This window comes from Cricetulus griseus, chromosome 4 (assembly GCF_003668045.3).
Source record: "Cricetulus griseus strain 17A/GY chromosome 4, alternate assembly CriGri-PICRH-1.0, whole genome shotgun sequence".
Classification (NCBI taxonomy): domain Eukaryota; kingdom Metazoa; phylum Chordata; class Mammalia; order Rodentia; family Cricetidae; genus Cricetulus; species Cricetulus griseus.
The window spans coordinates 228,806,706-228,818,722 of NC_048597.1; the positions used below are offsets into that span (position 1 = coordinate 228,806,706).

Sequence of the window (12,017 nt, forward strand, 5' to 3'; positions counted from 1 at the left end):
GTGCATGTTGGGGTGGTTCAACTACCTAACATGCACAAGACCCTAGTTTTGATCCTCAGTATTGCATAAACTGGTGGTGTGGCACATATCTGTAATCCTAGTCCTGGGTAGGTAGAGGTAAGAGCAGGAGCTCAGAGTCATTCTTGGCTACATTTTGAGTTCAAGGCCAACCTGGGATAATTTGAGATCCTGTGTCAAAAACAAAAAGGCCAAACATAGTGGTACATGACTTTATCCTAGCACTTAGAGACGAAGGCAGGAGGATCTCTGTGAGTTCAAGGCCAACCTGGTCTACAGAGTGAGTTCCAGGCCAGTCAGGGCTATGTAGTGAGATCCTGCCTCAAAATAAATAAAACAAAATTGCACTCAGGGGCTTTCCATAAGAGGAAGCAGAGGGACACCATTTCTGTGAATTATACACAGTCACTCACAATCCCTCCATCCTGTGTTTTCCTTACCGAGAGGATCCTAGCCTGCGGACATGATCGCCTGATGATGCCGGAGAGTTGGTTACTGGGGTCTGGTCCTCAGGGAACCTGGCGTGGATAGGGCTGGCCCCTTCACCCGCTCCTTTATTGTGAAGATACTGCAGGGAACAGATGTGGGGCTGGATGTCAGGGCTTTGGCACAGGGCCCGAAGGCAGGAGGGTGCCTTGGCGGGCTCCCAGCTTCAGGGGTATGAAAGGAACTTCTCTTCAGGGTGAATGCTGGCCTGGGCAGCGGAGGCACTGCTTGCATAACAATGACATCTCACAATGCCTCTGTTCAGATGGAGGCTGTAGAGTGAGACCAGTGTAGGCCAGGGCCACGGGGAGGTCAGAGCTGACCTAGGTGGCCCCCCACACAGGGTGTGACTAGAGGCCAGGGCCAGCCTCAGTCCTCACACCTGGACTTCAGATGCCTGGAGGGAGTGGCTGTGTGTGGGTGGAGCTTCCCAGACCCCGCCCTCTTTTGGCCTCTTCCTCTTGTGTGTGTACCAGAAGATGGTTAGCAGGAGGTGGGCCACCATTAAAGGACAGCAGTGAGTGTGCGTCTAACAGCGTGGCATGGCATGTCCCCAGGAAGTCTGAGAAAACTGGAACATGCAATTGTATCTGGAGAGTGGAGCTTGGCTCCCAGCTGGCTGGCGACCTTGAATCTGTCCTCTGTTGGGTACCCGGGGAACAAGGACAAGAAGTGGTGGTGCTGGTACATTCCATGCACTCCTCCCCAGGACACTGGCACTGAAGACTGCAAGGCAGTGTCCCCCACCTGCATGATGCCCGGAGCTCTCCATCAGCCAATCCTGCAGCCCTAGGCTACCCTGGACATAGCAGACCAGTCAATCTGGGCCAGTCTGAAGGGGGGCAGAGCGCTGATTGGACCTAGGACTAGAAGGGAACATGAGGGAAAGCTGCTCTGTGACAGACACACCTTTGTCATTCCAGTAGGGTTTAAAGGGGTTATGCTCACACTGGGAGACATGCATGCCTGACCAGACTTCTCCTTCCCCAGAAGCCACCAACTCCCTTCTCCCAGTGACACCCCCATAGGGGGAACTCCTAAGAGCTGAAGGCACCTGATTATGAGCAGTTCTGGGCAGGCTCCCAGATCAGACCTCGACAGTTATCTACTGGAACTTAGCATGGTCCTATAGCAGGCACCAAGGCCCTGTAGCCTGTGACCTTTGAGGGAAGTTTAGGGGAAAACATGGGCTTACAGTATGAGGAGAGTTTAGCTTGAGGAGATCTGGGGAGCTGAGAGAGGCTCAGGACCCATCAGGGAGCCCAGAGCTTCCTGGAGGAGCTCATGGACGCTTGCATCCTAAGGGCAGCTGGCCAGGATGAGGCAGCGGCACAGGAAGAAGGGAGGGCAGGTGCAGGGCCACTGGAGGAGCTGCGCAGCAAGAGGGCAGATGGAGGGGGGGGGCAGGAAGACACTGGGGGTGGGGTGGGGGTGGCAAGAGCTGGAACATGAATGAGATGCAGTCTAAACAGGAATGGGGCGTAGGGTGGTGGTACAGTAACTGAAACCAAAATGCATGGAAAAGCCAATTAAAATATACAACGATAGCCAGGCGTTGGTGGCGCACGCCTTTAATCCCAGCACTCTGGAGGCAGAGGCAAGCAGATCTCTGTGAGTTTGAGGCCAGTCTGGTCTCCAGAGAGAGTGCCAGGACAACCTCCAAAGACACACAGAGAAACCCTGTCTCGAAAACCAAACAAACAAACAAAAACAACGATAAAGAAAAGGGTAAAAGCAGTACCCTGTATGTGTGGACAACACTGCTGTTAGAACCCACAGGCTGTCAGATGAAAACTGCAGTGCCAGGCAGGTGACCTCTCCCTCCAAGTTGTTAATCAGGGAGGCCTCATAGCCCCTGCCCCCAAACAACACAGGCCATCAACACTGCTCTTAGCTGCCCACCATACCTAGACAGTAAGATCCTACTGCTGAACACACTATACGCTTTGGTTGTAGGACACAGAGAAATCAAGCCGGAGGAAATCTGGGCGAGCCCACTGTGCTGGCTAGCTGTCATGGTGCTAGAAGGTGACATGGAGGTTGCTGGGGGAGAAGAGTCATCAAAGTTCATACCTAGCTGTGATACAACCCAGGGAACAAGGACAAGAAGTGGTGGTGCTGGAACATTCCATGCACTCCTCCCAGGACACCGGCACTGAAGACTGCAAGGCAGTGTCCCCCACCTGCCTGATGCCCGGAGCTCTCCATCAGCCAATCCTGCAGCCCTAGGCTACCCTGGACATAGATGTCCCCACTGGTGCAACAGTGGCCATGACAAGTATATTTTTTTGATTGGATTTGAAGCCTGCTCCACAGGAAGGAGTCCATGCCCGATACTGTAAACATGGGCAAAAGCCTGTGGCTGGGGAGGTCACAGACCATAGGGAGGAAGCTTCTACTGTCATTTTGCTAAGTGGACATGGTATCAAACTGCCTTCTAAGTGTGTTATGCCTATAGGTCAGTACAGGCTTCAGCCTGTGTCAGAGAAGCTTCTGTTTGCACTGATGGTTACAGCGACCACTTAGCCCTAAACTGGACACCTATACTCCCCTCTCCAAGGCTCAGGGAGGAGGCTGCGAAGAGAGCTGTGACACACTGTCCCCAGGCATGGCATGGCTGCTGCCCTCACAGCCGCTGTGGTCACCTGAGCAAGACCTGAACAAAATGGGGCTGTCAGCATTCCAGGAGAGGGAGGGGAGGGGAGGGGCTCATAAGACCACACCCCTGTCAGGAACTACTGACAGCCAATGGTTCTGGGGGTGGGAGGACTCACTTTCTCCAGTGGTGTAGCCACTGGTGAGTTGCCCTTGCTCCCGTTACTAACCCCCTCACCACACACTTGCAAATGCAACTCTAATTAAACCCGGCGGGCCACACACAGAGAGACTTGAAGCAGGAGGCCCTGCTGGTAAGGAGTTAGGGGGGTGAGAGGGCAACCGAGGACATGAGAATAACCCAGATCTCTTTTATACATGTATGACATTGTCAAAGATTGAAAAGATTTTTAATGAAACAGTGTGGCCATCCTACTGACTGCATTGCCAACACAGTGGCTTGAGCAACAGCTGCCACTGGCTCATGGCGATGAGGGCCACAGCTGCAGGTGGGAAAGGATGAGCTGGCAGGAGTCTGGATCCTCTTGACTCTGGGGAAGGTGACGGTGACAGGAAGCAGGGTGGCTTCTAAGCTGAGCAAGGATGTGATCAGGCTGGCGTTTTAGACAAGACCGCACATGCTCAGGGTGCTGTGACCAGACAGGGGCTTGCTTGTGTGTCAGGGAGGAAAAGTGTGTATGGAATTAGAAGGCTGCTGGCATCAAGTGGTCCACATGGACCCAGGACGGGGCAGCGTGGCCAGTGCTGAAATAAGTTCAAAGAGGTAGAAGGAGCTACCTGGGCACCAAGGGGCCCGCCCGCGTGGCATCCTGCTCACCTGCACACTGAGTTGCCCAATCTCCAGCTCCAACTGCCGCACCTTTGCCTCACGCTCAGCCACCATGGCCCGCAGCTGGGCCACAAGGCTGCTGCTCTGTTGGGCCTCACTGTTGACCTTCTGGTCCAGGCGGTGCTGCGATGTGCGCCTCGATTCCTCCTGCACACTCAGGCTGCCCAGAATGTCCTGAAGCTGTTTCAGCTGGTCCTGAGGGTCAAGCCAGAGGGCAGTAGAGGCAAGCTCAGGCTACTTTGGGTAGGGAAGGACAGGACAGGAGCAGCTGGCTTCCCTCCCCAGAGCCATCCGACTTTGTCTAGGCCAAGACCTAGCAGGAGACACTAGCTATCCTACTGAGAGCCAGGAATACCCTCCCTGGGGACTCAAGGCTCAACTCTGATGCTTTCTGGCCTCAAGATTCCCTGCTGGGGAGACTGGGGCCAAGAAGGCCATGTGGGAGAAATGGCCCTCTAGGTACCAGAAGGCAGTTCAGTGGGTGGGTGCCCAGCTGGTAGGCAGACGTGAGTACAAAGAAGACACGATCCAGCACACCTTGCAAGGAGTCTGTCAGCACCTGACGGGAGGCCTGGTCCTTACGACGTATCCCCAAAGAGGACTCTAAGGACAGAGGTTCATTGCTTTGGGGCAAAGAGGAAGGACAGTGTGATGTGTGACAGGAGAGGGCAGCTGTTGTCACCTCAGGAGAAAATGGGAGACTCAGAACACCCTAGGCACAGAACCATCAGTGAGGTGCCCACAGGGGCAGCCTTACCCTGCAATCGGCTGTTCCCCGGAGGTGGGCACACCCTGTCTCATCCCCGTTACAGAGTCCCATCCCTCTTGGGTCCCAAGGCCACGGGTACCAGGGTCACAGCCATCTCCCTCAGGCACTCTGGGCTGCATCCCAGAGGCGGGCTTCACTGTAGGTAGCACACCTGGCATGGCTGTGTCATCACCACCCCCTGCCTGCATACCATGAGGGCATCAATCAGCTCATCGTCATGTCTGCCCTTCTCCACCAGGGTCAACATCTGGCTCCTGAGGGTCTTCACCTCACTGGACAGCACCTTGTTGCGAGACCGCATGCCCTCAAACTTCCTTCTCAGCTCCTCCAGCTCTGTCTGGAGCGTGTCCCGCTCACCGGCCAGTTTCTGTCATTAGAGAGTGAGAGCTGAGGCTAGCCCATGTTAGCTCAGGGCAACCCAGACCCCACTCACTGGGGAGACTCGGGGGTGGGAGGCAGCTGTTGAAGGTCACAGGAACAAGTGATGGCGCCAGGTTCCTGACCTCAGGCAGACTCAGTCCCCCCTTTTCCTGACAGGCACATGACAGACAGCTCTAAGGGACAGCAGCACACCGCTCCTGTTTTACAAGATAAACATTAGGACTGGCAAGACGTCTCAGGAGACAAAAAACTGAGCTTGATCTCTGGGGCCTACACAGGAGTGGAAAATGACTCCTGCAATTGTCTCTGGCCTCTACGTGTACACACACATGCACACATACTTACACACGTGTACACACACATGCACACATACTTACACACGTGTACTCACACATGCACACATACTTACACACGTGTACACACACATGCACACATACTTACACACGTGTACTCACACATGCACACACACTTACACACGTGTACACACACATGCACACACACTTACACACGTGTACACACACATGCACACATACTTACACACGTGTACACACACATGCACACATACTTACACACGTGTACACACACATGCACACATACTTACACACGTGTGCACACACATGCACACATACTTACACACGAACATAGCAAATAACTAGAACTAGCTACATTGCCCATCAAACCCATTTCTTAACCAAAATGGCTCGCTTCCACTTTATGTTTTGTTTATGGTTTCTAACAGAAACAGCGCTGTTGGGGGGCTGACTACTGACCTCTCCCCATTTAAAGCACTCAGTAAAGGACTGCACAGTAGCGGGCTTCTGTGGCATACTCAGTAAGGCCTGCACAGTAGCGGGCTCTGTGGCATACTCAGTAAGGCCTGCACAGTAGCGGGCTGTGTGGCATCTCTGTAGTGTAGACACGGGAGTCCTGTCTGCATTCTGCACCTGGCTGTGCCTGCTACACACTAGATATTCACATGCTTCATGTGCTTCTGCGCCGCTCATTCCTCCCTTCACATGTTTCCTGTGGGCCTACCATGCACAGCGTGCCAGGTGCTGGGGTAAAGCAAGAGCGACACAGAATATTTGTCCCTAAGGAATGACACCATGGGAGACAGACTGATGCCTATTGAGACGTGGGGGAGGGATCACAGCAGAATACCATCAGAGGAGGACTCCCTAAAAAGGACAGCTGAGCAGAAGCGGGAGCTGATAAGAGCCCATGTCCTGTGTGTGCTCAAGCTTGCAGAGGGGCCGGGCAGAGGCAGAGGAGGCAGAGGCAGGGGCAGGGCAGGGGCAGGGGCAGGGGCAGGGGCAGGGGCAGAGGCAGAGGGCAGAGGCAGAGGGGCAGAGGCAGAGGCAGGGGCAGGCAGAGGCGCAGAGGCAGGGGCAGGCAGGGGCAGGGGCAGGGGCAGGGGCAGGGCAGGGGCAGAGGCAGAGGCAGAGGCAGAGGGGCAGAGGCAGAGGCAGAGGCAGAGGGGCAGAGGCCAAGTTAGCTAAGCCCTTCACAGAGTCACCTGGATGGGTGGGGCAGGGAATGGCTTCTTGGGTCCCTTATCACTGGAAAGACGACAGCCTAGCTAAAGATCATAGACAAGTAGAATGGTAGGACATGATGGCGCCAGCCAGCTCTGGGCAGGCAGGGGCCACTGGTCACGTATTGCTCCACAGCTCTTGTGACCACCTGGACAGAGGGCGACAAATCACCTGTTTCCTCCCATGGCCACTGTGACTCGGGCATTATCTCTAAGCACCCTCCCGTGGAGCGAGTGCGGCAGGCCAGGAGCGGGTCACACCAGCACCAGCTAATCTCACGTCCTCTTCCTCACACACCAGCTAAGCCCTTTCCAATTCTCCCCACATCTCCAGAGTCACCCTCCACATCCCGTGTGTCCAGGCTGCCACTGTCAGCTTCCTACCTTGGTGTTAGTCCTTGGTCTCATCTCAGAGGGACTGTCACTCTGACTCTGTGGTGGTTTGAATCGGAATGGCCTCCATAGACTCGGGTGTTTGAATGCTTGGCCACAGGGAGTGGCTCTATTAGGAGGTGTGGCCTTGATGGAGGAGGTGTGGCTTTGTTGGAGGTGTGTCACTTAGAGGGTGGCTTTGAGGTCTCAGGAGCTCAAGCCTGGCCAGTGTGTCACTGTCACTTCCTGCTGCCTGCAGATCCAGAGCAGAACTCTCAGCTCCTTCTCCAGCACCAAGTCTTTTGCACGCCACCATGCTTCCCGCCATGACGACAACAGACTAAACCTCTGAATGGTAAGCCAGCCCCAATTACAGGCTTTCCTTTGTAAGAGTTGCCGCAGTCACAGTGTCTCTTCACAGCAATAGAAACCCTGACTGAGAGAGCCTCTCACACTTCTATGCCACCTCCCTTCCCCCAAACCATGCTACGTGTCTGAGGGTCAGGGGGACCATGGCTCTTCTCAAACCCAAGTGCCTTGGTGCTTATGGTGGCATGCAAGGTTCAACAGACCCAGCTGTGCCCAACCCTACAGCTGGCCTGTCTCCCTCTTCACTCCTGGCACAGCTGGGTGATGTTTCCCAGGGAGAGGGTATGAAAGGCCTTGCTGCTGGAAGCCTCAGTTAGGTGCTGAGGCTGAGCCAGATCCCATTTGCAGGCAGCAGTGAGGCGCAGCCTGGAGCACTGGCCCACCCACTCTGCTATTCCACTCTTGGGGGTGTGGTCCAGTGTGAGGGTTCGTTACCATTGTCAAGGTATCTGGATTTGGAAGCACCTAGAAGACACACCCTGGGCATGCCTGTAAGGGTGTTTCCCAGGGAAAAAGATCCACCCTGAATGTGGGAAGCACTTACCATTGGGGGCAGGGAGGGGTCCCAGACTAGATCAAAAGGGAAAAAACAAACAAAAAAACAGGAGGCGGCCAGCCACACAGCACCACCCCTGCCACCACGCCTTCCCTGCAGAGGGGTGGGTCCCCTCAACAGTGAGCTGAAACCAACCCTTCTTGCCTCACATTGCTTTCTCAGGCCTTTCATCACAATGAGGACAGTGATTAAGACACCCTGAACCCCCACATAATGCATTTCCTTTATAGGAAATTTTACATATAGCTCCCCTCAAATGGCCATGGTCGGACTACCTACCCTTCAAGGAAAGGACCCAGGGTGAGGCCCCACCCAGGCAGCCCAAGCTGGCTGCTGACAGAGCTGCCCCAAGGCCCCATTATCCTGGCCTATAAGGGATGGCCGCCTCCTGATGGGTGCCATGGATCTCCCAACCCTGTGTGCTGCAGCCAGTGGCTGGGCCCGCCTCACCTCCCAGCTCTCCAGCTTGTCCCTCTCCAGGCTGCGGATCCTCAGCAGGTTTTTCTCTTGTGCTGTCAGCTTCCGTGGGTCTGAACTGACAGCTATCTCAGAGCTTGAGGAGTCTGTGGTCTTGTTCTGACGCTGCCCCAGTTGCTTCTCCAGCTCTCGGACCTGAGGACAGTAAAGCTGGCTGACCCACCAGTCCACAGCCATGGGTCCTTCTACTTGGGTGCCTTGGAAGATTCTGCCAGAATGAAAATGGAGCCACCCTTCCAGGGTGTGGTACAGGATGGGCCCAGGCTAGGAAGATTTTCTGCAAATGGGGAAGCTGTCCAGGGGTTTAGTTTAGAAAACAGATGATTCTTGGTCAACGAGAAAAGTCCCTTCCTGTGACTGTGTCCAGCCTGCTGAACCCTCTGAACCTCAGTTGCCCCATCAGAAAAATGGGCCTGCCTGAGGGTACATTCTGCAACCTGCTGCAAGGAGGACTCAGCACCGTGACCCACCTGAGCCTGGCAAACCCCTGAAGTTCTTACGGGAATGACAAGTCTTAAGAGTTTACTCCAGGGGGCAGGAAGGGCCTGGAAGTCATATTTTAACAAAAGCCACAGGTGATTTTTTTCTTAAATATTCATTTTTATTAGAAATCTTAAAACTCATAGTGATTGTACAAAGCAGTGGGTTTTTCTGCAATACTTCCTTACATTTGCAGCCTTGCTTGAACCTATCCCACTCTCTTCCCCTCCCCTGGTTTTCTTCTCTTCATTGTCCATCTCCTCCAGGTAATTTTTTAAAAAGTCCTCTGAGAGAAACATGAAACATTTGCCTCTCTGAGTGTGGCTTGTTTTCCTTTACATAACGATCTCCAGCCCTGCATATACCATACTTGTGTTTTTTATTTATGGCTGAAATGCTGCATCTCTCTCCCTTCGTGCCCCACTGAGTCTGTTCTTCAGGCACTGCTGGGCATCCAGACTGTCGGGGACCTCTGTGTGTTCACCCGACTCCTCTGCGAATATATCCAGGAGTGGTAGAGCTGCATCACACCATAGCTCGGGCGACAGTTTCTGAAGTCCCTCCATATGGACTTCCACGGTAACTGCACCACGCACAGCCCACAGCGGTGTGTAAAGCTCTCCTTTCCTCACCTGCATATATATGCTGCTTTCTTCATGACCCGGCTCCCAATGGGATGGAATCCTAATACAGTTTTGATGTGTATTTCCCTAAGGCTAAGGACGTCGACTATTTAAATAGTATTTGTGGGGGCCGGGAGATGGCTCAGTGGGTGGAGCACTTGCCAGGCAAGTGTCCACACAGAAGGCAAGGCAGGTATGGTGGGCCACCTGTAATCCCGGCACTTGAGACACAGAGCCAACGGAGCCCTGGGACAAGCTGGCTCGTTAGACTAGCTGAGTCTTTGAGCTCTGGGTTTAGCAAGAGGCACTGGCTGCAGTAGAGTGGAGGAAAACACCTCGTGTCTACTCTGGCCTCTATACACAGGCACACACGCACACACGCACATTTGTTAACCATTTGCATTTCTTCTCTTCAGAAGTGTACATTTTTAAAAATGTGTTTGCTTGTTCATTTGTTAAGGATATTAATCTTTAGAGCAACAATGGGCAGAGACTGCCTCACTGGGTCGCTTGTCTTCACCATGCTGGTTGTCTCATTTGCTCATCCTTAGTTCCATCTGAGATGTGACCCTCATCTTGCTTCCGTGTCCTCAGCTACTGGATCCTATTCAGGTCTGTGCTACATCTGTTTCTTCCTCAAGCATTTTCAGAGTTTTAGGTCTTACACTGAGGTCTCTGATACATTTTGAGCTGACATTTTGCAGGGTGAGGTAGGTAGACAGCACCATACTAGAGGCAGTCTGCTGTGTGTGTGTGTTTCTTATACCAAGAATCAGATGAGGCCAGGCATGCTGAGGTGGTGTGGCAGTGGGTAAGGACATCAGAGATCCATGCGATAGTGAAAACACCACTTAAGGACACTGACCATGGATCTGTTAGGCTGGTGTGCTGGGGACTTAAAGGTAAGGAGATTCACACTCATGCCTCTAGGGCCCCAAAGTTTTGGGGGTCTGTTCCCCTTCATGCTGACTTCAAGGATGTCACAAAGGATCCTAAGGAAAAAGCCACTAGGAGGGTGGCACTCCCTGATGGCTGGGAATGCAGGTGGCTATGCCCGAGGAATGGACGGAATCACACATTTTCCACAACCTTCTCAGTCTAAAGGCAAAATGAGGGTGTTGGTGGGCGGGGCGGGAAGCTCTAGCTATTCACTACTCCTTGCTTCCTCCAGGATGGCGTTGTGCTGAGAGTCTCCACCCCCACACATGCTGCCTCAGCCATTTCTGCCCATACCCCAAGGCTTGGAGAAACAGGTGCTGCTGTTATCCCCATTACAGAGACGTGGGAACTGAGGCAGTAACGTGTGTGCAGACCCACAGGCGTTGAGGGGAGCTCTGGTGTCTGAACTCAAGCCAGTCAGCTTCAGAGCTGCTGCTATTAACTTCCAAAATACTTTGAAAACGAAAAGGGAGACCAGGCTGTTTTATTTTGAAAGTTTGAAAGTCACAAAAAACTTTCAAAAGGACTGCAGGCCTCTGGGATGAAACTGTAAAAAGCCACCATCGTAGCAGTCACGCAAATTCACACAAACTTGGGAAAAACACGCCTGTAGAGAAGCAAATCTCACTCAAGGCTGCTGGCTAACTGCCAGGGCCAGACACATGAAAAGCATGGGGTAAGTGCATGTATGTGGGATAACAAATGACAATAGGCCAGAGAATGGGCGCCCTCCACTCTGCAAGAGCATGCTGTGCAACCCACACAACACACACAAAAATAAAAGGCCCAGAGACTGATACTGGGGTTCAAGCCTCAAGCTGAATATAAAGTATCTGGTCACTAGCTTCTCACCTCTACCTCAGGCTGAATGGGCTGATCCTGTCTCCACGAGCTCTCATCAAGCTTCAGACTGTCATCTCTCCTTAGTGTGGCTGGAGAATGAATGCCTCCTACTGAATACTGAAGTTCCTGCTTCTATCTTTTTTTGTTTTTGTTTGTTTGTTTTGTTTTTTGAAACAGGGTTTCTCTGTGGCTTTGGAGGCTGTCCTAGAACTAGCTCTTGTAGACCAGGCTGGTCTCGAACTCACAGAGATCTGCCTGCCTCTGCCTCCCGAGTGCTGGCACTAAAGGCGTGATCTCTGTTACTCTTTTAGACTGATTCAATCTCGTGTATCCCTGGGTGGCCTTGAACTCAGAGATATCCGTCTACCTCTTAATCCTGACTCCTAGGATTAAAGCTTCTGGCTGCTGGGATTAAAGGTGTGTGTCACCACTGCCTGATCTCTATAGCTTGAGGCTGACTTTGCTTTTCTGAATCCTCAGGCAAGTTTAATAACCACAGATAATATATCACCCCATTGGCGTGTTTGCTCCAGAGTCTAAGGATGGCCAAGGCAGTGTTTTGGGGGGCACGTCAGGCCTTCTGCTCAGGGCCAGGGACGTCTGGTGACTCACCTTACTTTGTAGAACTAGGATTTGTTGAGCTCGCCCCCTCCAGGTCCCAGGTGAGGTCAGGAGCTGCTGGACATTTACATCCTCCCCAACTTCACTGGCCAGAACCTGAAATA

The 12,017-nt window shown here is 53.1% G+C and overlaps 1 protein-coding gene across 1 annotated transcript in view; it reads right to left on the reverse strand.

The window, feature by feature from the left end:
* The window catches only part of Ccdc13 (coiled-coil domain containing 13), a 34,294-nt gene that overhangs the window by 11,013 nt on the left and 11,264 nt on the right, over nucleotides 1–12,017 (reverse strand). The window contains exons 6-10 of the mRNA XM_027415454.2: nucleotides 11,905–12,009; nucleotides 8,381–8,542; nucleotides 4,909–5,085; nucleotides 3,938–4,144; nucleotides 459–586 (exon numbers count right to left, since the gene is read on the reverse strand). Coding sequence (XP_027271255.2) covers nucleotides 459–586; nucleotides 3,938–4,144; nucleotides 4,909–5,085; nucleotides 8,381–8,542; nucleotides 11,905–12,009 — 779 coding nt within the window. The remainder of the gene's footprint in view (nucleotides 1–458; nucleotides 587–3,937; nucleotides 4,145–4,908; nucleotides 5,086–8,380; nucleotides 8,543–11,904; nucleotides 12,010–12,017) is intronic.